The sequence below is a fragment of the Caenorhabditis elegans genome, chromosome II (assembly GCF_000002985.6).
Source record: "Caenorhabditis elegans chromosome II".
Lineage (NCBI taxonomy): Eukaryota > Metazoa > Nematoda > Chromadorea > Rhabditida > Rhabditidae > Caenorhabditis > Caenorhabditis elegans.
Genome location: NC_003280.10, coordinates 506,101 through 530,520, shown reverse-complemented (window position 1 = coordinate 530,520; position 24,420 = coordinate 506,101). Strand labels below are relative to the sequence as shown.

At 33.7% G+C, this 24,420-nt stretch overlaps 4 protein-coding genes and 2 non-coding genes across 7 annotated transcripts; 2 read left to right on the top strand and 4 right to left on the bottom strand.

Annotated features, from left to right (window-relative positions):
* Positions 1 to 146: 146 nt before the first annotated feature.
* On the bottom strand, positions 147 to 3,947 carry lgc-34 (Neurotransmitter-gated ion-channel ligand-binding domain-containing protein). The gene is made up of 5 exons (NM_061351.7): positions 3,808 to 3,947; positions 2,824 to 3,001; positions 2,470 to 2,767; positions 1,481 to 1,815; positions 147 to 612 (listed from the first exon to the last, which is right to left on the bottom strand). Exons 1-5 carry the CDS (start codon positions 3,855 to 3,857, stop codon positions 301 to 303), a joined length of 1,173 nt encoding a protein of 390 aa, NP_493752.1. The 5' UTR covers positions 3,858 to 3,947; the 3' UTR covers positions 147 to 300.
* A 592-nt stretch (positions 3,948 to 4,539) lies between these two features.
* slc-36.2 (Amino acid transporter transmembrane domain-containing protein) lies at positions 4,540 to 7,919 on the bottom strand (the record flags this gene model as incomplete). 2 transcript variants are annotated; one of them, NM_001047347.4, is made up of 6 exons in its annotated part: positions 4,540 to 4,916; positions 5,244 to 5,307; positions 5,483 to 5,588; positions 5,842 to 6,115; positions 6,696 to 7,051; positions 7,611 to 7,919. In NM_001047347.4, the coding sequence occupies 6 exons, from the start codon at positions 7,907 to 7,909 to the stop codon at positions 4,666 to 4,668; spliced, it is 1,350 nt and encodes a 449-aa protein (NP_001040812.1). The 2 variants fall into 2 exon arrangements, with proteins under 2 accessions (NP_001040812.1, NP_001040813.1); NM_001047348.4 differs by lacking the exon at positions 7,611 to 7,919 and having other exon boundaries at positions 4,666 to 4,916; positions 6,696 to 7,035.
* T27A1.8 lies at positions 7,463 to 7,523 on the bottom strand. The gene has a single exon (NR_050809.1). It is a non-coding gene; the product is annotated as an Unclassified non-coding RNA T27A1.8 (non-coding RNA).
* Positions 7,463 to 7,523, top strand: T27A1.9. The gene has a single exon (NR_050810.1). It is a non-coding gene; the product is annotated as an Unclassified non-coding RNA T27A1.9 (non-coding RNA).
* Positions 7,920 to 8,885: 966 nt separating the features above from the next.
* Positions 8,886 to 14,497, bottom strand: mab-9 (T-box protein 12). Its single transcript, NM_061349.9, has 9 exons — positions 14,312 to 14,497; positions 13,875 to 14,033; positions 13,114 to 13,211; positions 11,207 to 11,302; positions 10,974 to 11,151; positions 10,387 to 10,554; positions 10,266 to 10,342; positions 9,929 to 10,129; positions 8,886 to 9,086 (listed from the first exon to the last, which is right to left on the bottom strand). The coding sequence occupies exons 1-9, from the start codon at positions 14,363 to 14,365 to the stop codon at positions 9,077 to 9,079; spliced, it is 1,041 nt and encodes a 346-aa protein (NP_493750.1). The 5' UTR covers positions 14,366 to 14,497; the 3' UTR covers positions 8,886 to 9,076.
* Positions 14,498 to 21,190: 6,693 nt separating this feature from the next.
* srh-105 (Serpentine Receptor, class H) lies at positions 21,191 to 22,301 on the top strand. Its single transcript, NM_061348.3, has 2 exons — positions 21,191 to 21,555; positions 21,609 to 22,301. Exons 1-2 carry the CDS (start codon positions 21,195 to 21,197, stop codon positions 22,274 to 22,276), a joined length of 1,029 nt encoding a protein of 342 aa, NP_493749.2. The 5' UTR covers positions 21,191 to 21,194; the 3' UTR covers positions 22,277 to 22,301.
* The last annotated feature ends 2,119 nt before the right edge of the window (positions 22,302 to 24,420 follow it).

Sequence of the window (24,420 nt, the reverse complement as noted above, 5' to 3'; positions counted from 1 at the left end):
TGTTTTTATTTAAGAGATTCTGAATCTTGGATTTTAATTTATATTTACCCAATTTTATGCCTTTAAAATTAAAGCTAGATTTTTTGATTCACTTTCTTATTATCCGAAGCTTCTGGCACCTACTAACGTTTGATATTAATTTTTAAAGAAGTTGGATTTATTCTTTAAAATTATAGTTCTTTGTGGAAAAAAAAGTATTCATTTCTTAAAAGAAATATTGTTGAAAACTGATAATAAAATAAGCACTAGATATTTCAGAAGCTGTTGAGTTTTTAACACTTTTCAAAAAAATCTCAATTTTTAAACAATAAAAATAAAGTAAATAATCAAAAATACAATAGTGACAATAGGAAAAGCAACACGAGAGATCACATCAATTCCATTATTATCTCTAAATGAGGCGCACCCCTCGTTATAGGCGACCTCCACGGTCTCCTTGGCTGCTCCCATTGGGTGGTCTTCCTGTGGTCCGAGGGTCTTGTAACGGATGGAACGGCGTCCTCCACAGCAGATGACAAGGAAATATTCAACAAATGAGAAGAAGGTGAGCACAAGGCAGAAGGCTAGCCAGGCACCTTGAGCTTGAGTGTAGGAGTCTTCTCTCATGAAGATCTGGAATAAATGTTTTAGAAAGTATTTGAATTTTTAATTTGAAACTTTGAAATTCTTATTTTAAGAGCTTTAAAATAAGTCCCATGTCGACCTATTATGGACAACTTTTATGATTCTGGCTTGCGGTGCGGTCGCGTCGCGGTTTTTCGTGATATGTTTTAAAATTTTTGTGGCTAGAAACGCTAGAAATTTGATAAACATATATTCAAAGTGTTCTAATCGGCTTTCACAATTGTTTAAAAAAATTTCGAAATTTCGAAATTTTCTAAAATTTTATTAAACACTATGAAATTTTTGTAAATTGCATCAAAGATCAGATTATTGACATTGAGTGCTTTAAAATAATCCCAATATTGGCTTAATTCAACCAACTTTGAAATGTATTTCTCGCGGTGCGGTCGCGGCGCGGTCGCGTTGCGGTTTTTCATATTTTTTTAAGGGAAAATTTTGAAAATGAACGTTTTATGCTCATAGTTATGAAACTTTTTGAGCCGCGGCGCGAACGCTACGCAGCTCAAAAGCTACCGAATCATTCAAAATTGAACTAATCTAGTCAGAATGGGTGTTATATTTAAGCTCTTGAAGTCAAAAGTTCGATTTTTTAGTTCGATAGTTGAAGTAAATTTCGGTGGACTTTTGATAAAAACTCGTTTTTTTTTATTTTAAAATCTAAATAAAATAATTTTGAAGTTGAACTTTTGTTTCAAATTCAGATTGCTGACGTTATAAGCTTCAAAATAAGCCCCATAATGGCTATAATTGGATTCTTTTGAAATTTGTGTAAAAAACGCGACGCGACCGCGACGCATCTATGTTTTTATGATTTTTCGTAACTGTTGCATTTTGTGCTGAAACTCGAAAAACTTACGTAGTACGCAGCCAAGATGAAAAATGGAACAGCAGCAGAAATAGTTCTCGGGACCGACCAACTTCCATGAATCCAAAAATGAAGCCAAGACCCAATCAGAAGGAATAAGCTGGGCAAAAACCATGACATGAGCCCGGAAATCGTACTGGCAGAGAAATATACATGTGCATCAATACAGGAATAGACGCCAACTGTATAGTTACCGACACAGTCTCCTGCACTGGCTTCTTCGAATGTCAGATCTCCTTTCAAAAGATCCTGAGACACTTCAATGGGGTTAACTAGAGGTGGGGAGTTGGCCCAGAGGTACACAATATCGTCAATGTCGTAGTTGTCTGGAAATAGGAGATTGAGTTCAAAATCGGAAGAAACTAGTGAATTTTTCACGCCAGATCGTAGACTTAGCGCAAAACTAGAATAAAATCTCGATTTTTTGTTGGAAATTTTTTGAAATTCGGTAATTTATCGTGAAATCTGGGGTTTTGGGTTACTGTAGTTGCTTGTTGTATACGTACTTAACCTCAGATCTTACGACAATTTACGCAAAAGTCCTAAAACTGCATGTTAAAGAGTAATTTGTTCGCAACACTTCAAAAGTTTTTAAGTTACTGAAACGTGTGTATTTTGTCGTGAAAAGGGTAACTGCGTACTTAACACGTAATTTTACGAAAATTTGCACAAAACTTTTGAGGAAGCAGATAGCTTCAAATACTGTTTCTAGTAAACTATATATCTATTTTAATTCAAACATTCGTACAATTTGTCGTAAAATCGCGTGTTTTGGGTTACTGTAGCTCGATTTTTCGTAATTGCTTGGGATTTAATTTCAAGACAGATTGCACTGAATTTTGTAACAAAAAAAAACACAAAATCATGGTATTTTTGGAGACTTATTTGGAACTCCAAATTGAAAAATGAAGTTAGGAATAAAAATTGTTTAAGTTTTTCAAGATTTTTAGGTCAAATTTCTGCAAAAACTCCAAACTCACAACTGCCAAGTTTAATCGTAAACTGTCTGGAATTCGTAAATGGGAACATGGTACCATAGGCATACGGTAACTCCAAAAGAACCCTCTCAGAAGATCGAATATATCCACTGGGCTCCACGACGATGTGCTTCGAGTTTTTTTCATTTCTGCTCAGTTCTTTTCCCGACGTGAAGTAGGTATCCGGTTCCCAGATTTTACGATTTCCAGGCAAACGGATCTCATCAATTCCTTCGCGAGTGTCCACGTCGTATTTCAAACGACTATCCTGCCATTGCTGACGGAGGTAGAGATCTACTTCCTGAAAAATTCAGGAGAAAATTTACAACACGTTTGGAGTAATTTTTGTTTCCTTACCGCATAGTTATTGTGCCAAATGAGCCTGTTGATGAAGATATTGGTGATAACCAAAATTGCAGAATTATCAGCGTGATCTCTAACCGGTGGTCTACTGCTGGAGTCATATTCCGACAGTATCCGTCCAACAATTTGTCCTTCCGTACCAAGACGTCTCGAGTGGAAAGCTTTTTGGGCACTGGAAATTATTTCCTTTTGTTTATTTTTTGTTGAAATTGCAGGAATAATTGAAATTTGAATTTCGCTGCCATAAATTTATTAAATTTGAGTCCAAGTTTTTTTCCCAAAAATTATTGAAAATTTGACGTTTGAATTTCCAGTCGAGAAATTTTCAAAACAATCAAAGATTGAACTTGGGACTTTTCAATTTTATAAATTTGACGGTAAACTCGAATTTTTAGTTCTAAACATTTTTTAAGCAAAATTCAGCTCAAAATTTTAACTACCGTATATTCTCTATTAGTGCGGCATGCCGCACTAATTTCCGAGCTTTCCGCGACTTGCGCACTATTAGAGACTGCCGTACTACTAGAGACCGCCGCACTAATTTCCGATAACTAATATTTATTTTGAGGTTAAGTAGTGACCTCAAAATTCACTCATAAAACCTCATATTTTATGTGAAAACTCATGAAAACTGCGTATTTTCGCCTCATAGAGACACTAATTTTATAAAATTTAATGTCTAAATGAGAATTTATAAGAAAACATTGTACAATGAACAAGAATAACACCGAAGTAATCAAGTCGCACTAATAGAGAATATACGGTAATTTTTGAGGCAAAAATTGAATTTTCTATAATAAATTTTATAAAATTTCGAATTTTCCAGAAAAAATTAGGCGGTAAATTAATTAATTAATTGATTGCGATTGTTCAAAAAAAATTGGCAAACTTCTGAAAAATGCTAGTAATTTCTAAAAAATTCGGAAATTCAAGATTTCCCAAAATCCAAAATTTTCGATTTTTTCGGTTTTTTCTTACCTGCAAACTCCAATCGATAATAGTACTAGAAATAAGAAAATGTTCCTCATCTCGATGGAAAATCAGGAAAATAAGTAAAAAGAAGAAGCTTTTGCCAACTCTTTTCTTGCGTCAGGTGGTGTGGTGCCCAACGGCAGAACGCATGCCACACACAACAAAAATTACACTTTTTGCAGAGGGGAACTTCAGAGCTCGCGGAGCTCATGAGCTTCAGAGATAAAGCAGAGAATATACATGTGTTGTTTAGTTTCAGGAAAGCAGAAATGTGAGAAAATCCGGAAAAATTGAGCCGGAAAACGTTTATGATCTGTTAAGTGGCAAGTTTTAGAGGTTTCAAATGGCATTTAAAACTGAAAATTTTCAAAAATTCTAGAAAATGCCTGGTTATTTTAAGAATGAGCAGTATTTTCGAGTTTTCACAAATTTTCGACCACGCGGCGCGTTCCCGTCGCGGTTTTTTTCAATAATTATTTTTCATAAGTCATTCTATTGAAATTCAAAATCTCAAATTTTGAAAAGAACTTAATTTTAGATGTGAAAAAATGTATTTGACTGGAATGGCAAAATAAGTTTCAATTTTTTTGGCGAGACTGCGGAGATAAGCCTTAGCCTAAGCCTAAGCCTGAGCCCGAGCTTAAACTGTCTAGGAAATAGCCTAGACTTAAGCCTGTGACTCTTCTGTACGACCCGGCCAGCAATATTATTTCTTTTGTATATGTTTGGGTCCGGAGAGATCAAAAACTTTTATTTTTTCAAATATACTTGCATGAAAATTCAAAAAAAAACTCAAAAACTAAAAAAAGTCATCAAAAAATCATCAAATTATAACTACGAAATCTCGATTTTCTCCATTTTCTTCTAGATATCTTCTTTTCCAAAAGCCTCAATAATCTGAACCATACTGGCATAAGTTCCAGTTGTGAATCCAACCATTGCAAATGCCATCAATCCAATATTCCTTATCCAAACCCATTTTGTGAGTTCTTGTTTCGAATAAGAGCATAGAAGCTCAATGAGTGGTGGAAAGACGAGGGTTAGGGATGTTCCAGCGACACTTCCGACTAAGGAGATGAATAGGGCAAGGTGGGGGATTAATTGAGCCATTGCGCCTAAAAATAATAAAATTTGATAATTTTGAAATATTTACCAAAAAAAAATTGAATAAAAAAGTTGGGTTTGAAGAAAGTTACAGGGGTTTTTGATTTTTGGAATAAAAATTTAGAAAAATTTTTAAAATTACTTTTTATAATTATTATTAATCAATTAAATTTTTTTTTGTTAGAAAAAATGTTGATATTAAAGAAAGTTGTGAGAGTTTTTGATTTTTGGAGAAAACATTTTTGGAGTTATTTATTTTTTTGAAAAACAATTTTTTGAATTTTTTAAATTTTCATGCTTTAACTATAAGCTAAAAATTTTCCTACTTAATCACTTACATGTCAGTAAAACTCCTCCAAATCGAATAGCGTAGATCATTGGCTCCTGCTTGGCTTCTACCACCTGAAAGTTAGTCTTTGCCGTTAATTTTCATCTACAGAAGAACTGCTTTGCTATTGTTTTTGAACCGAAAAATACAAAGAAATGACAATTTTAAAGTTGCGGACAACTCAAATCAGTAGCTCCGTGTCACACCGAGTCGCTACTCAGTCAATAGCTGATTATGTTTCATAATTACCTTCCGCTTGATCCATTTTTCAACTCTTTCCATCGGAACATAAAATTGAAGTGGGTAGGACACCAAAATGCAAAGAACGAACATAACTTTGATGGCTTGGTAGAATCTGAAATTTAATTTTTTTTCTAAAACTTGTTACTTTCATTTAGAAAAATATTACTCGTTTATTCTTTGCATACAATTTGGAAATTTCAAAAAAAAATTTTTTAACACTGTTTAGTTTTTTTTAATTGAAAAAATAAAGAATTTAGTTTTTTTTCTTCAAAAAACCAAAACTCTTGGAACTGTGTTCAAACCTGACTTTTTTTTTGCAATTTTAGAAGTTTTATATTATATAAAAATCTAAAAATTCAACCTACGGAGTCTGTGGAAGATTAAGTGTCAACGTATCCTTAATATCATTTCCATATCTCAAAAATCCAAAGAATCCAACAGTCATATAGACCAAAAGTACTAAAATACAGGAAGTATTAAGTACTCCATTTGGGGTAATAAAGTGAATTGGTTCATTCATTTGATTTTCAATTGGAAGTACTACAGCGACTCCTTCAAATGCAAACATAACTGTTCCAAAAAATAATGGAAGGTTTTCAACAGCTCCAAAGGCTGGAAGGGAGTCCAGTGGTTGCCAGTCTGGAAATTAAAGATATTTTAGCGGAAAATTCAAATTCCTCACGTTTTGAGCTTTCAAATAAGTATAATCAGGGCATATTTCTCATTATTTTGATTTTAGAGCTGCGGCGCGGCTGCGTCGCGGTCGCTTTGCGGTTTGTAGTGTAATTCTCAAATTCGGCCAATATTGGTCAAAATTCATGGTAACTTTAAGGCAAAAATTTGAAAAATTCAAATTCCCAAAGTTTGTGGCTGGAAATGTAACTAAAACTCTATTACGTTTGAATTTTCGACCGCGCGACGCGGTTTTATACAAAATTTTGAGATTGAACAATTTTGGTCAGGTTTAGTGTCAAAATGAAGCTATAACGTTACAAAATCAATTTTTACAACTTTAATAAGTGAATATATTACCGCTTCTGTGCAACTCTAAATTTTGAACCGAGCGGCGCGGTTGCGTCGCGGTTTTTGGTGGATTTTTCAAAGTTGATGGAATTTAGTGGAATTTGATGCTGAATCAAAGTTTTTTTCATGACAAATTCAAATTTTTTCACTTTAAAATTGAAAAACGCAGCTTGAAACTGAAGTTTTCATAACTTACCAGAGAAAAGGTCTGCCAAAACAATAACCACTGCAATAATATACACAAAATTAGCTACAGCAGCCAATGGAGCAAGTGCCTTGAGCTCCCGAATTGTGCACAAAGCACTAATAGGAATGAGCAAAAGAGCAATCCATCCGGCTTGAGATATATGAATACTTGAAGTTTGATCGAAGAATTGCTTCAAATTATCCGCCATAAACACGAAATATACACAGCAAAAGCCGAATTGAGCCACGAACATGTTTATATTAACCATTTGTTTGAAGAGGTAACCGTGTCCGCGAATCCAGGCGGGACCCAGTTCTACGGCGGAACGCATTACATTGGCGTAGTCCATTCGTTGCTCTCGTTTTCTGAAATTCAACAATTTTATGTTTAAAGTACAAAATTTGAATTTCTGAAGTCCAGAGCTTTAATTAAAGCCCCATATTTATTAGAACCTGTTGATTTAAAAAATTGGCTGAGAACCGCGACGCGACCGCTCCGCCTCGCACTGAAATACTAGAAAAACATGTTTTGTTTATTGAAAACTCGCCATAAGTATGCTTAAATAAAGTTTGAGATACCGAGAGCTTTGAGTTGGACCCCATATTGGCTAGAATTGGTTGATTTTGAGTATTAAATCAAAACGTGGTGATGCGGCTCTAAAATTTTTTGTAGAACATTTACTCAATATTTTTATATTTTGAAAAAAAAACTTTGATTTGATGAATTGGTAGCACGGAGAGCTTCAATTTAAGCCCCATATTGGCTGGAAACGGTGGATTTTGAAATTTTGGCTAAAAACCGCGACGCGACCGCACCGCGTGGTCAATTTTCAATCGGCACAGAAACAAGCCGATAAGGGGGTTATTTGAAAGCTTTCATTCACAGGATTGTAAATTCAATGGTTCAAAGCCTTGAAAAACTTACATAAAAGTAATATAATGTTGTCCAAAAATCAACTGCCTGGTACAATAGATGCAAATCAAACAAATGAAGCACAAAAGAATGAGCCCGAGCCAAATTCCAGAATGCTTGAACGCGAGTGGTAGTGATAACATTCCAGTACCCATCATCACTTTTATCATATGGATCAATGCCTGATCAGCAGTGATTGATCGGGAATCTCGAACCCTGGAGGCGAACATTTCACCCATTGTTGGCTGGTGAGAGCCCCGTAATGGCAGAAGCTCATTGCCACGAGCAGTATCGTAGGAAGATACTGACATTGTGAATTGGCTGAAAACCTAGAAAAAATGAATGATGGGAATATTTGAAAAAAATTAAGAAAAAAAATTAAGAAAAAATATGTTTTTTTGAAAATTATTCGAATTATACCAAAAACTCGAATAGTTCTGAAAAACTTTAAAGTAATTTTTGTTGTATTTTCCAATTTTAAAAGATTTTTCATATAGTTTTAAACATTTTTCCACGAAAATGCCAGTTTTAGAAACAAGTCTAGAAAAGTTTTTAAAAAAATTTAAAAAAATTAATTTTTCAGACAAAATTGAAACCGTATTTTCTTTTTTTGAAAAAAAAATGTTGAAGTTTATAATTATTATTGATTTTTATGAATTTTTAAAAGAAAAATTGTATCAAAATCAAAATTTTGAAATTTGTTACTGCAGTTTTTGAGCTACCCTTTTTTTAATTTTCAAATTTATTGTTCAAAATTGTATCAATTTTCAACAATTTTTCCCGAATTTAAAAGTTTTCTATTAAATTTCAAGTCAAATTTGTTGCAATTTTTAAATCTTAAAACTGGAAATTCCCTAATTAAAACAAAAAGTAAAGAAAAACGAGATGGCAACTTTTTTTTGTTTCAAACAAAAAGAGCTATTGATGAAGGGCAGGTGATAAGGAAGGCGAAATGATAAGACAAATTGCGATGTGCACATATATACTTATCAGGAAACTTTTCCTGGCCTAATTCTAATTACACAGAACACTTTGACCGGGGGGAATCACTCGATTTTTTGGTGCGAATTTATTGAATTTCAGTGAAAACTTTTTTGGTGAGTCGCTGCTCAGCCAATACTATGGCTTCGTATCATATTTTTCTCTTGAATCAAAATTCCAAAACCATTTTGTCCAACGCTTCAAAAACTATAGTGAGTTCTTTAAAAAGATTCTAAAATCTTCTGAAATTATCCGACAACCGATTTCACCATAATCCAAGATATTCAGCCAAAAGAATAAAAGTGAAATTAATTTTTTTACATCAATTTTTTTATTCAAATTCAAATATTCAGACACATGCATGCACACAAATTTAAAACCGGATATCATATGAATACCACCACAAAAAATTACAGAAAAATTACACTAAAAAATTAAAGATTTTGCAAAAAATGGCCAATTGCGTTATTTACACGTGGAAGACGATTTGCAGCGAGCTATTCTGATCTGAAAAATATACACATTTTGCTAGAAGTTTTTCAGTTTTAGTATGTGGAGCGGTCGCGTCGCGGTTCTTGTGAAAGTTTTCAAATTTTGAGGAACACAGTCGAATTGGGTGTCAAATGAGGACTCTCAATAAAAGAAATACATACTTTGAAACAAAACTATCAAAATCATTGAGAACTTTGAACATTTTGAAGTTAAAGAAGTTTCAGAGATTTTCAGATATGAAGCTTCTTAAAACTCAAAAATGTTCTAATTTCTTTTAAAAGTTAAACGTTTGAGTTTTTAAAAGCTGATTCACGTAGTGTCAAAGTGTCTCATTTCGGTTTGATCTACAAAAAATGCGGGAATGTTTCCCCATAAAAACGTGACGTCAACACGCTCTTAATCATGCGAAATTAGTTGAAAAGTCTGCGTCTCTTCTCCCGCATTTTTTGTAGATCAAACTCAAATGAGACACTTTGACACCACGTGCTGATTTACATATTTCTGACAATTTCGAACTTTTGGGCGCACGGCGCGGTCGCGTCGCGGTTTTTGCGCAAAAAATTAATTAACAAAAAATTTATGTGGCGATTGAACCTTGAAGTTGTCAGGAAAATTTTTTTTTAATTTTGCTAATTACTTTTACGGAAAGGCTGTTTAGTTATGCGACGCCGCTGCGTCGCGGTCGCGTTGCGGTTTTGTCTAAAATTTTAAAATTGAGCAAATCATATCGAAATGGGTGTCAAATTGAAGCGAGCAACAAAATAAAGCCGAATTTCCTCTTTTCGAGAAAGAATTGTATTCTGCGTTACGGGTGTATCGCGGATTCAATTTTCCTTTTTTTAATTTCAAAAACCTACTTTATTGAAATTTCTGCAGGATTGCCGGGTACCGTCGGTGCTGCTGGCAACGAATTCCCCGTTGGAAAAACATTCTGATAAAGCATCATAATTGATGGATTCAACTGAAGAGTCTTGCTCAGGCACTGCTGAAACATTGCCTGCTGCAGAGCAGAGGAGTGGTAGAAGTTGGAGAGCATCATGTCGCCTGGGGACCTTTCCCTGAAAAATTGAGAGGTTTTGAGTAGGAAATTCGAAAATTTCAGATTTTTTAGTATATAACTTTTTTGCGATTTTTCAAAAATTTGCAATCTTTTGTAACAACCGCCAACTCCCCAAAATCTATAAAAAAACCTACATTTCATCCGGCGACCTTCCTGTAGGATCCCTAAACCCCTTTGCAAAAGGGTTTTTCTCGATTTTCAGCTTTGTTATCTGGAATTTCAGAACTTTTTTTCAGAAAAACCTAGTAGCCATACCAACTGATTTTGATAAGCCGTCACTGCCATAAATTGTGTTTCTGGAAATGTGTAGGTGCAGTGTTTTTCTTCACTCATCACTACTTTGTTGGGGTCCAAGGGGTTGGCTTTCTGGCGTTGGACAATGTGAATACGTGGCTGGTATTTGTGCATTGAGTTTAGGATTAGCTGAAAACTCATATTTTAGTCTGAAAATCTTCTGATTTGTATTTTGGAGCAAGTCTCTAGGGCCAAAATGAACAAAGTTATGACAATCTTGGTAATTGGCTGAGTAGCGACTTGGTAATCGTAAGATACGGAGTTTTTTCAAAATTTGACCGATTAATCTTTAAGTTTCTGAGCTGGTGAAAAAGTATAAACAAAAAGTAGAAAAATGAGAACTGCTGGATCTGTGTCCAAGAGAAAAAATTGGAGATCATGAAATTATGCGTAAAATGCTATATATTGTGATACGGAGACAGAGTCGCTACTCAGCCAATTTGTGCGATAAGTAGCTAGGGCCCTGAAAAATGCTCAAAATGTTCCTAACAACATCGAAAATAACTTTAATTTTTCCATACAATTTTTATTCAAATGAAAATACTCACATGACCCGTCTTATCCACCTCGTTATTTGTCAATTTAGTCTTTTCAAACGAAATCACGTGCTTCAGCAGTTGATCACCGGTAAATGGGGAGTCCGGGTGAAGGTAATATCGATTTTTTGGCACAGGCTCCGCTTTACCGGCTGTGAGCCAAGCTGATTTGTTGTAGATGTAACGGTATCTGGAATTATGAAGATTTAATTTCTAGAAAAAAAGTTTTGAAGGGAAAAAGTTACCTTTTGGAGTCCACTGGGACTACATCTAGGAAGATATAATATAGAGCATCTAGTATTACATTTGTGAAGGAAACTTTAACTGTTGGGAACATTCGCCTGGAAACATATATATTAGGGACTTTGGAAAAATTTGGAAAATTTGGAAAAAACAATTTTGTAAAAAGAATTAGATTTTCTTTAGGCATTTTTTTGAAACTTATTATGTTTTCTAGTTATTTTCCACAATTTTCAGCTGAATGTCACTTGCCACTGCCAAAATTAGGGGTTTGCATTGGAAACTAAAACTTTTTGAGACAAACTAGAAACCCATGGATCTTAAAAACAAAGGAATCTATCAGACAATTTTCAAATGGCAGAATACTCAAAAATGTAAGTTCTATAATTTGTGAACTAGCAACTTATTGACTAAACTGATAATCAGAGATTACACACAGTTTCAAAAAATTTCAAGCTCCACAAAAGTTCTTGTGAAACTTTTTTTGGAAAAATTTCCAATTTTTTTTCAAATTTTTTTAAACCATCATAACTTTCTTCAAAATTGACATTTTTTCATCATATTTTCAATATTTTGTACTCTAATTATTTTTCTATATTACTTGACATTTCCCATCACCAAAATCATTATCTATTCTACAGTAATCCTAATTCCCAAGTGACCCATCAAAGACAGAATTCAATCACAGCCCTCCGTACTACTACATCTTCTGAATTGATGAATGTGGTATTTGATGGGTATTCAGAGAAATGTTGAAGACGACGAAGAAAAAAAAGACATTCAAAAAGATGAAACCAATTACAAATACAACCATATTCCCTACAAACCACACAAATTGATTGGGCGGGGTACCTTTGACAGGGGGTACTGTAGGTGTTCGGATCGGGACGGGTTATTGATTTTTTTTGAGAAAACGTGGTTGTAGTAATATTTTTAAAAATTTGGTGGAATTGTAGAGATTTCAACTTGTTGAAAATATTTTGAAATTCGAATTTTCAAAAATTTTTACAAAAAATTTTTTCCATAATTTTGGAAATCGTCCAAAAAAATTTTACCACGATCTTCGCTTAAAATTTGGTTTTGGGCCGTGCCTGGGGTATGTTAGGTGTTTGAATTGAATAGTTATTGTTTTTTATAGGATACTATTTTTTAAACCATTATTGAAAAATAATACTCTGAATTTAGATAATTTAAAAATTTGCGTTATTTGTAAAATTCAGTTTTTTTTAATTTGTGAAAAAATTAGAATTTCCTAAAAATGCAAAATTTTAAAAATTTGTTTTTTTAATTTAAATTCTCTCAAAATATTTTAATGAAATTAAAAAGTAACTTTTTAAAAATTAATTTTTACAATTTTCAACGATTTGGCTTATAAACTTTAAAGTAAATATTTAAAAACAGTACAAAAAATTAATAATTCATTTAAAAAAGCCTTCAAAAAGTAATTGTTATAGATTTTCAGAAAAAAATTTGACTCAAAAAATTGTTTTGTAAATTTCAAAAAAAAAGTTTTTTCCTAATTTCCCTTTTTTTTAACTAACCATTTTTTTGTGTTTTCCCACCTACAATGTTCCGAAAATTCGCGAAAAAAGCTCATTTAACTAAGTGACAACTAGTATACACCCCTCCTTTATGGGGGTCCATAAAGAGGGTCAAAGAGGATCTTCCTTTTTTCACAAATTAGCTCGAAATGGGGTAACAAAATAGAAAAAGAAACAAGTAATTTAGATAAAAGGGTTTATCCGTTTCTTTTTCCAAAAAAAAGAAATTTTCAAATTTTCAAAAAAAAAAATCGTATTTTTTAAGAAAAAATTTTCCATTATCAAAATCTCAAAATTATCTAAATTTTAAATTTCTTTTTTTTTTTTTTGATTTTTGCAATTTCCCGTTAACTTTGTAATATAAATCTTACCTTCCACTTTTTGTGATAATCATCTCTGTGCCCAAATCGAAGAATTTCGCCCATAGCTCGGACCCCTCTAATTTGCACTCGATTGGTAGATTTCCTTCCTGAAAAATGTTTTTTCATTTTTATTAAAAACAAAAATTATTTTTATGATATAGGTTACAAATTATAATAAAATATTAATAAACCAAGAAAAAACAGTTTTTAGACAAAAAATTTGAAAATTGTGGGCTAACTCTCGTTTTTTGTCAATATTGGCTGAGTAGCGACTCAAGGACTCCGTATAAAATTCGAATTTAACACGAATCGACGCAAATTTTTATGAGCTACACAATGTATTTTGTTTCAATTCTTTATGACCAAAATGAACAAAGCTAAAACAATTTTGATAATTTGCTGAGTAGCGACCCAGGTGATACGGAGTTTCCTCAAATCTTGCCAAATTTTATTGAAAATTTTGGGCTTTTCAGCAAAAAAAGGTCGCTACTCAGCCAAATATTTCAAATCGCCATATATGTGCTCATTTTGACGCTAGAGTTTTGATAAAAAGACTAAGTTTGAGATCCTAAAATTTTGCGTCGATTTGTGTATGAATTAGTGTGATACGGAGTCATTGAGCCGCTACTCAGCCAATATTAAAGCCACGCTGTTGTTTCATATAACTTTGTTCATTTGAATCCAAGAAAGTTGGTTCAAGAAGCAAATTTATCGAAACTTATATTTTCTATTAATTTCAGTACAAATAAAAAATGAACTGAGTAGCCCACCTTCATTTTCAAGCCAATCTTCGGCCGACCCCTTGATCTTTCAGGACTTTTCGATGGAATTGATGATAAATCCACGTCATCCACGTCTTCAACATCAACTTCCACATCTTCCTCGTCTTCTACTTCATCAAGAATGTTGGCAATCGAAAAACGGGGTTTCTGGAATGAAAATTTGGGTTTTGGAGGCGTTTTGGGAGTTTTGAGGTGTTTTATTACAAAAAATGGTAAGAGAAATTCCCTTAAAATACGAGAAATTACAAATCTTTCCAGATAACTTTATTATTGATTTTCTTGTCTTTTTAGATAGCTTCAAACCGGGTTTTAGCAGTTTTAACGCTGAAAATACACCTTTTCTGCCAGAAAACACTTGTTTAATATTTCAGTCAAATAGTTCAAAACTCCACAAATCCTTTTAAAAAACTTTCAGCCAAGCTTACCTTAACGGGCTCCGAATCTTTATCATCTCTATCACTTGCACATCTTTTTGACATTTTTTTTCAAAATTTAGTATCTTATGGAATAAGAAGCTCCGGGACTATAAAAATTTCCAGTTATTTTTCTGACAATTTTCAGATATTTTCCCCGAATTAAAAGAAGAATACGTTAGAGAATAGCTTGAGAATATATAAGTGTGAATTCCGATTTCACAAGCACCCCTCCGCCAGTAAATGGGCGGAGCTGGCCAATTGCAGAAAGGGAGGTGGGAGGAGCTTCTGAAGGGAAAACTGGGGTCCAGATGTTCCATAATTTTAATTGAATACTTTAGATTCTTAAATTTAAGATTGTTTTAAAAATAAATGAATTTATAATTTTGAAAATTTTAGGAGTTGTTAAAAATAATCTAGAATTTTTAAACTTTGCTGAAAATCAATATTTCCTGTTTATTTTTGACTTTAAAGCAATGTTATGTTTTTTTACAAAAAAATCAAAATAAAAATCATCAAAACTTACGTTTTTACACCAAATTTATTGAATTTTGTGAGGCTATTTTTCTGGATTTTTCAATTGAAATTTCAAGGCTGAAATTTTTTTTTAATTTCAAACTTACATGAAATGTAATTAAAACACAGTTTTAACAAATAAAAAATTATTGAAAACCTTAGTTTTTTCGAATATTCCAAAATTTCGAAAAAAAATTAAAGTTTGGAAAAAATTTCAAAACCTCGTAATTTTGATGGAAATTTATATTTCCAGTCAAATTTTGACCTGAATTTTTCGAAAAGTTACGTGGTATATTAAATATATTAAATTAATGACTATTAATAGAATTCGAACAAAATATTTTATTGTTTCAATTTTAAAAAATTAAATAATGACCAATTTTGAAATTTTGAAAATTCTTTCAATTTTTAGAAATTTCGTCAAATTTCAGAAATGCTTAACTTTTCTGAAGATTAATATTTTAGCTAACTTTCGAATTCGATTGTTTTTTTTTTGAAACTGTTAAAAATATATTAGGACATTTATTTATCAGACATACATTTGAAAGAAAAAAACTAAAGTCGAATTTTTCTTTTTTCTCAAAAAATATTATTTTTAGGTCCAAGAGTGATGTAAAAATTAAATTTTCTCAATGAAAAAATCAAAATCAATAACTTAAGGTTAAAATCTCGCTAAATTCAAGCGAAAATCAATACGCTCCACTTTGTACCTATTTACACATGCCCCAGTTAACCCCTAAAAACTGTAAAATCAGGTAGAAAAAAAAAGGAAAACAGCGGGTTGTCGATACGGTAGTACAGTAATCGTAATCACCTCCGTTGAACAGATTGACTAATTATCATCACACATTCTTCTTCTCTCTCTTGCGCGCAACGCATTTTATGGCTCCTTTTATGGTTCTCACAGATAATGGTTTATGATCTGAGAGATATCTGGGCCTACTTGTAGGATTCTGATTAGTTTTACTAATATTTGTGGTTTTCGACATTTTGGAGAAAAAATTTAACAAAAAATTAAGTAGATAGGGTAACTTTGAGCAAAGTTAAAAGGAGTTGAAATTTTTAAACAAAACTTTTTTTTTGAATTTTTCAAATTTTTTATTGGAATTGTTTTATTTTTTAATCAATTTGTTGTTTTTAGATAGCTTGTTAGTTCTAGACATTTAAAAAAACCAATGAATTCATTAAAAAAATTTAAATTTCAAAAAAAAACCCCCCAATTACAAGGAAAATTCAAAATCCTAAAGTTTTCAATTAAAGTTAAAATTTTTCGAAGAGCTTTTCAAATTTCACATTTAAAGTATTATATAATGAGTATATGTATGCATAAAAATTTGAAGAAAATTTTTTAGAAAAATTTTAAAAATACAAGAAAAATGTTTTTTTTTTAATTTTTAGGATTTTTTTCTGTTTTCTCTACAAAATCCCCACTATTATTTTCGCTTTAAGTAATACAATAGTCTTGCAAAATTGGAAAACTCAGATTTTATTCAAAAATACAAAATAACATTAATGCTTGAAATGCAAAAATTCGGGTTCCATGGATAATTTCATTGTTGACTAGCAAATTTGAAGAAAATTTTCGGTATTTTAATACTCCAAATTCCTGAAAGCTCATCTAAAATGTGAGTCTAAGTAAAAATTTCAAGGAAATTTGGTTTTTTTTTTAATTTTGCTACATTTTCAATTTTTAAAACTATATCCAATGAGGTTTCTGAAGAAGTAAAAATATTTATTTAAAAGTTCCAGTAATTTTCGTGCCATGTTTGAAATTATCTGCAAACTGCCCATTATCCATGTACCATAAAGGGTCTGTCCATCCAAGAGGGGTCTGTTACAACCTTATTATCATAACAATAGATGAGAGTACTAACCGAACCGTGTTGTTTTACCACAATCCCTCTTTTCTTTTGCATGCCGCCCCGTGTATTCTCGTTTTACGATGATACGTCGATTTCAAATGAATTCTGGCAGGCAGGTACAGTACCCCCCGGAGGATGGTCTTTTTGATTGGGGGTTGCTGAATTATATGGAGAGAGAAAAATAAAAGTTCTTGGCTTAGAACTTTAAAACTATCAGTGAAGTTGGTTTCTGAAAATCTTTTCTATAATGCACAAGCTTCCTAGTTTCATAGCAATTTGAAATTTTGGCTGAATAGCGACTCAATGACTCCGGATCACATCGTATAACACACCATTCGATGCGAAATTCTACATTCTCAAACTTTGCCTCTTACACAAAAGTTCTACGGTTCAAATTAACAAGGCTATGGCCGCTTAAATTTTGACTGAGCAGCGACCCGGCGTGATCTACCAAATTAGCTGAGTAGCGACTCGCCACTTTAAAATTATCATATATTTGTTTATTTTGCTTCTAAAATTTTGGTGCAAATTTTCAACTTAAAATTCTGCGAAAGCTATAGTTTAAACTGTGATACGGAGGCTGAGCAGCGACTTACAATTAGGTCAAACTGCTAGCTTTTAAATTAAAAATGCCTTGTCTTTCAAATTAATATTATTAATTTAAAAAACCTTACTTTAACAGCTACAAAAATTTCGAAACAATTCCTCAGATTTCAAAAAAACTCCGTATCACACTGTTAACGAGTCGCAAAATTGTCATAACTTTGTTCATTGTGGTCCTAGAAACTTGATTCAAGAGGCAAACATGAAGATAATAAAATTCTACATTGAATGGTTAAATGTTTGATACGGAGTAATTGAGTCGCTACTCGGCCAATTTTGATATTTTCTAATCTTTGTTTTTTGCAGGTTTTTTAATAAATGTTCTGACACGTTTTGAAGCAGATAAAAATCTATACATTGGAGCACACATGTATCAATTTGCACACTTCTTCATGAGATTACATCTTTGGGAATTTGGTAGAAAAGAGGGGGAGAGGAGAAGACGACGGGTTATGTGATTTATGGGTTTCTAACGCCGATTCAGTTGAGCCAAATGTTCCAAATTTGAAGAAAGTTTTGAGATTTGGGATCTGTCTAGAATATTTACGTTGATTTAGTTATAAAAATTCGAAATTTTTATTCAATTTTTTTAACCAAAAAAAATTCCATGGTAATAATTAAAATTTTAAAATTTTACTAATGTTTTTCCTGGAGCAGAGCAGTGTTAAGTTAAAGCAAATTATTTTCAAAATCCAAATGGCTTTCTTTGATCTGGAAGTTAAAAATATTGGGTTTTTCAAAGATTTCAGATTTTTCAGACTTTGCCGAATTTTAGAAGTTCCGGAGGAATTTCAGACGATTTAAAAAATTCCAATCTTAGATTCTGAAAACTACTATTGAGCAAAATGTGTTGTCAGTGTTTTTTGCTCCAGCTAATTTCAGATACTGTAACTGTTCTTCAATATCTATTTTTTATAATGTTAAGTGTACTATGACATTTAAGAGACACCCGGGTGGAGGCTTTACGGGCGGTGGGGGGATTACACCCCTCCGCTTGCCTAACGCCTTCTGTGATGTAGATGCGGCGACAAGACGACACAATTCCCTTTCTTCTTATCACTTTTTCAATCTTTAGAGCTTCTCCTTTGTGACGCGACGAATGACGACGAATTTGCACATTTTTGGAGCACACCCCACTCTTGAGACCATGATGGATTTCATTTTAGTGAGGGAAATCGAGAATTTTATATTGGAGAATAGGGGGCAACTTGGAAAATGAAAAATAACTAAAAATTCAAAGTTGAGAATTTATAAATTAAATGTAGAGCTTGAAATTAGAATATTCGAATTTGAAGTGGAGGTTGGTTACAAAAAAATTGAAAGGGTGCAATACTATGTTTCAAAAAAGTTTTTCTAATTTTTTCATTACAAAATAAGACAGTTTATATTAATTTCTACCACAAATTAGCATAGAAAGGCACATTATCTATCTATTGAATTGATAGAGTTGTCATATTTTTCGTGTGTATCATCAACTTTGACGTTTTGCACAAGGAAAAGGCAAAAATTCAATGAAAAAAAAGCAGAGGGTCTCAGTTTCTTTACCGACGCTGCTTAGAAAATTATTGCGTTTATCCAATCGATTGAACGCTCAAGTCTTTTAGTGTGCTCTCTGCTGTCATTTGTATTTTATGTCTTCGCACCGAAAAAGGTCATGTTCTTTTTTTTTGTTTTCTTCTGCAATTATGTTCCAAAATGACCATTCGGTGGGTTCTTTTTTCGTTTTTCACGCGTTCTCTTATTATTTTACCACATTAGTCTATTTTTAGAAATTTTACGATCTCTTATTTACCCTCTGTTCAATCTGTGAATACTAATACCCCAATCACTCACAAATTTCGAGTTTCTCAACCAATGCTCTCCCAAATACCAAGGATCTTGAACTGATCAGTGATTTCATTTGCAGAACTATTAAAGGCGCCTTACTAATAGAGGAAATACAGTATTTATATTTATTCATCAGGCAAAAATAATAATGATACACTCATAATTTATGAAAAAAGCCTATGAATTTGTATCGTTGCATCCTGTGCTTGAAGCTACAGTATGACGAATTTTTGGTTATTCGCAAAATTGGTAAAGTCCCCGGTGTTCACGTAATTCTGGAGCTACAGTACCCATGTTGAAATTGCTGAATTCTAAGTGAGTGTTCTGGTGTTTGAAAATATATCTAAAATTCACACAAAACGTTTCGAAAGCCGTGCCGCCGCCGCCAAAAACGACAACGTTGTTTCTTGTATTGTCACCCAAACCATCCCATGGGACACTATTTTTTGTCGTTTGGAAAGTCGCAAATGTGCGAGAAAACGAGAAAACGATGAGATGACATGTCACACTTCACCAACTTTTCCCCCGGCTCTTTTTAGATGGGAGCTCCCGGAGCAGGTTTCGTTGGGAAGAAAAAACCTGAAAGCTCTATGAAATTGAAAGGTTTATTCTTGAAGATTAGTAGATAAGCTTTGTCACGTGGCTCAAGAAGAGTTAAGATTAAATTTACTGCGAAGCGCTATAAACTAGTTACTAACAAGGGAAGCTTTAACACCTAACTCTATACTTCAAAGTGACAATACCGGCATCCAATAGGAGAAGGCTCCAGGTAATTCCTCCGAAAAATCCAGCTACTAATCACCGGGGAGCTCCGAGATATTTTGGTTCAAAATTTCAGTACTGATTTCAGTTGATTGATTAATGTGGGAAAAAACTAATTTTTCCTAGCGCAAACTCTAATTTACCTTCTGAAAAATAGGTGATTTTGCTAATAAATGCTTGTTTTCATTTAAAAAAAAGGATGTACAATGTATAGCCTTAAAACTGGATTTTTTAATCATAACTCGAGAATTATGGAACATTCTTAAACTTCTCTGAGTCATATGAAAGAGCTTATAGCTAGTAACATAATAGTGGAATAAAATTTGGTTGCCTGTATTACAAATGGTTTTCTTCTTGAGAAACTCTTTAACTGCATGCCGATGAAGTTTGTGTAGCAACACGATTGCAATGCTCTCACCGAGTACATGAGAACCCATGCCGTTCACTGCCAGATTTATCCATTCTTGACGATAATATCCAGCCAACGGTGAGATGTGAGACTTTGAGTAGTTTTTGGCGTAGTACTCTTCTAACGGCGTTGGCATGGTTAAATTGTTTGATTGCCAAAACTCTTATGAAAAAGACAGGTGGTTTTGGACTAGATTGGGGAGCGCCAGATTGTTTCACGTCATCTGAACTTTTTCGACATTTGCAATCATGCTACTTCGGTCATTAGCCAAAGTTTTTCACTGGCAAACACAGCCGAAGTTATACATTGTCAACTCCCCTGAATACATCAGTTGCTTGACAAGTTTGCTTGAAAACTATGTTTAAGGTACGCCCAAGCTTCTACTAACAGCGAAAGTGTTTAAACGTTGGGTGTAACATATTACTCAGATGAGCTGAACGACGCAGGAAACGCCTGAAAATCACGCGGGAGCCTGCCAGCCCCTGTGTGCTTTTCAAGCGTTGCCTGCGTGGTTTACAGCCGCCGGCGTGAATTCTGGATGGCGCATGAAGTAAAGCCACGTCGACAGCTTTAAAGTTCAAAGGAGCTAAAGGAGCGCAGGCAATGCGCAATACCACACAGGCACGCTCCTGTGTGGTTTGTAGGCGTTTTCTGCGTGGTTCAGTTTATCTGAGTATCCATTAACTCGCATTTCGTTCTGTAATAAATTGCTCGTTTTCTCTTCTCGGTCAAGCCTCTCCAAACTCCGGAAGTTAACATTAATTTATGATCCAAAAATAGTTCAGACAAGGTGTGCACTTGGTCAATCTAGCTTAGCTCATAAATTGTCTAAGATTCGATCTGGCGCTGCGTTAAAAGCACCTGTCGAAACTTGTCCACAATGATTTTGCACATTTTTCATGTAAGATTTCACACAATGCCAACACCGTTAGAAGAGTATTATGCAACAAACTATTCAAAATGCAATATTACCTATACATATCTTGCCTCGTGGCAAGGTATTGCCTACCCATCACACATTGCTCAAGTATTTTCCTTACCATTTCAAATTCTAGCCTTCTACTTAATCATATTCCAAACCCCGGTTAAAATGAAACAAATGCAATGGTCGTTATTTCTGAACCATTTATTCTGTGCTTTTACAGATTTATTCTTATGCACACTTTCAACGCCATACATTTTTGGGCCAATTATGGCTATTGCAGGAGTCGGGGTGCTAAGTTGGTTGGGCATACCATTTGTCTATCAGGGAGTTTTCGGAGGGTTCATTGTTACTGGTAAGGATCAGGAATAACTTCAATTATCATGCCGAACAATTGCAATGTTTCAGGATTCGTTGGTTCCTATGTCCGCTTGTTTGAATGTCGAAGTAGTTCAATACAGGGAAATCGATTTCGAATATCACGGAGATCAACTCGACTCCTTTATTATACATTTTTGCTTATTCCCTACTATGCTGCATTTATTGTCATAGTCCTAGTTGGGGAAAGCAGCAATTCTGCAAAGCTGAAAACCTTAAGTCATTATCCGTGCCCGACACGAGAGTTCTTCATACTTCCGGTGTTTATATTACTGGTCAATGGTGGATCTGAAAGCCTCTATATACTTATGACTGCTGTAATGGCACTAATTGCAACTGTTAACATTCTTATTCACGTGATTTGTCTGGTTTACTACCTTTACGTAGTCCCACCTAGAACACTTTCGAAAGAAACTCGACAGAATCAAAGGGTATTCTTGGTGGCGGTGGTTTTACAAACCTCAGTCCCGCTGATGCTTATAATTGTTCCTGGTATGGCGGTAGTCCTTCCATTGTTGGCTGGATATTATCGTCAAGAATGGATAAATCTGGCAGTGAACGTCATGGCTTTTCATGGACTCGGTGAGAGCATTGCAATCGTGTTGGTACATAAACCTTATCGGCATGTAGTTCGAGAGCGACTAAGAAAGAGAACGATTCGGAATAGAGTCATTGGACGTAGCATAGAGTCTAATTAAAACCCAATAAACTATATGATAATTACTTTCTCACTTCATGTTTACTCCCGATTTTTTGTTTCAGCCTTTATTGAAAATTTAAAGAAGTGACCTAGGCAGGGGTTTTTTGAATTTGAATTTATTTTTAACTTAATAAAATTAACAACTGTACAATTGAATTTAAGAAGTAAAATAAATTTGTGAAACGAGACGAACCCAGAAAAGAGTTCATCTCGAGTATGAAGGCAAGGGAGGGGGGGGGGGGGGGAATAAGATGATGGGATAAATAGGATAAAAGAGGAAAAAATCATAATTAAAACCGGGGAAAATTAAGACCAAGAAAATTGGCAAATTGATAAGGGGAGAGAAATACCGGTTGATTTTTGACAAGATTGTTCCAAATTGGAATGGATTTAGCAAAAAAGTGAGAATTGCAACTGTCCTTCCTAACCAAAATCATTGGGCGCCTATTAGAGCTAGAGAATTTTACAAACTGACTAAGACTGGAGAAATGTGAAATACCAGTAAGAAGCCTATAGAGTAGTTTCATTTGAGCTTTTATTCAAGTGTGCCTGGTAGAGTATAGTTCCATTATGCAAAGTCGGTTATCGTATGAGGTGAATTTGAGATTGCACCTTTGGAGGACGCGCTTAGTGTACGTTCTGAATGGTTTTTCGAGCAAAGTCGAAAAAGCCGAGTTTGGAGGTGGGGAATAAATCTCAGAACAGTAGTTTATGATAGGGGCAACGTAGGTTTTAAATAGGTGCGCATAGAATTTGGGAGAGTTCGATGAAAACGCCTTTAGGATTTGCCTGGCCCTTAGCATGGCAAGGCAGCTAATTTTTGTGATGTGGGGTTCAAAATTGAGTTTGCAGTCTGTGATGAGACCCAAATCGCGAACAGTAGGTGATGGTAGAATGGGGACACTATCTACTGTGTAAGTATGTTTGGGGTTTAGGGGTCCAAGAGAAAGAACAGAGGATTTGGCAGGGGGCGAGAGTCATAAAAAAGGAGATAAATGATAAATTATTTTCTGTTTCACACTTTAAAGTACACTTTTCCAATAATCGATCGAGCGAACTTATTGTAACAACATTGTTGTAGCCAACATAAAAATTTGAAAATGAACACACATGATTTCAGAAGTAAAAGTTATTTTTGCACAAATTAAAAAATTTAAAGTTCAAGTTTCTTTTATTTTCCTGAACTTCGGGCATTAAGAACATACAAATATTTTACAAACTTTCAGCGATATTATTAAGAAAAACAAATTGCAACATTTTTTTCGATTTGACAAAAACTTTGATATTTGTTTCAGAGGAATTCGTTTTGCGGGCAAAATAAGTCTAAAACTTGTTATTTTGAAAAAATTTTGATCACGTTTTACTAGGAAAAAATAATCAACTATCAACAAAACTGTAATTTTTTTTGCCATATCATAAAATACTTTGTGAAAACTTCAACAAATTCGTCATTTTTTGGAGAAATTTGACTTTCAAATACATAGCTGATAGAATATTGGAAAAAACACGTTTGGTCCTTAATCTCCTTTTTTATGACTTTGTTTACTACGTTAGAATATATATTCTGAGTGTATTTAAATAAAAAAATTATAAAAAACGATCCTATTTTTTCTGAAAAAAAGAAAAAGTTCACAAAATTTTCTCAATTTTCTGGATTTTCGTTCATATAAAACATTATATTCTTTAAAACATGTTTTCTTGGAGCTAAACATACGTTGAACACGATAGGATTATTTTCATTCCGATCTTTTATTGTTTTTCGTGTTTCCGGTAATTCTGAAAGTTTCAGAATATCGTGCAGTATGCACGAAGGGAAATCGATAATCGCGTGGGCGAACGATGGAGCGCACTTTCCATTTTGCTAATTCTTTTTGACCTATCCTTTGGCGCTCATAATTGTATTTCCCTGCGCATTTTACCTTTGTTTCGTTGAGAGAGAATTTTGACGCAATAAGAGGTAAAGGCACGCGTTAAAGACGAGAGACGCGAGACGACGAAATAGTGTGAGAAAATAAGTGCGCAGACGACGAGACGGTCTTCCCTTGCGCTTTTTTGTTTTTGGGAGGCCGTGATTCGGTTCACGCTTTAGCAATTATCTAGACTGATTAATATTTGACTGATTAATAATAAAAAAAAAAGATT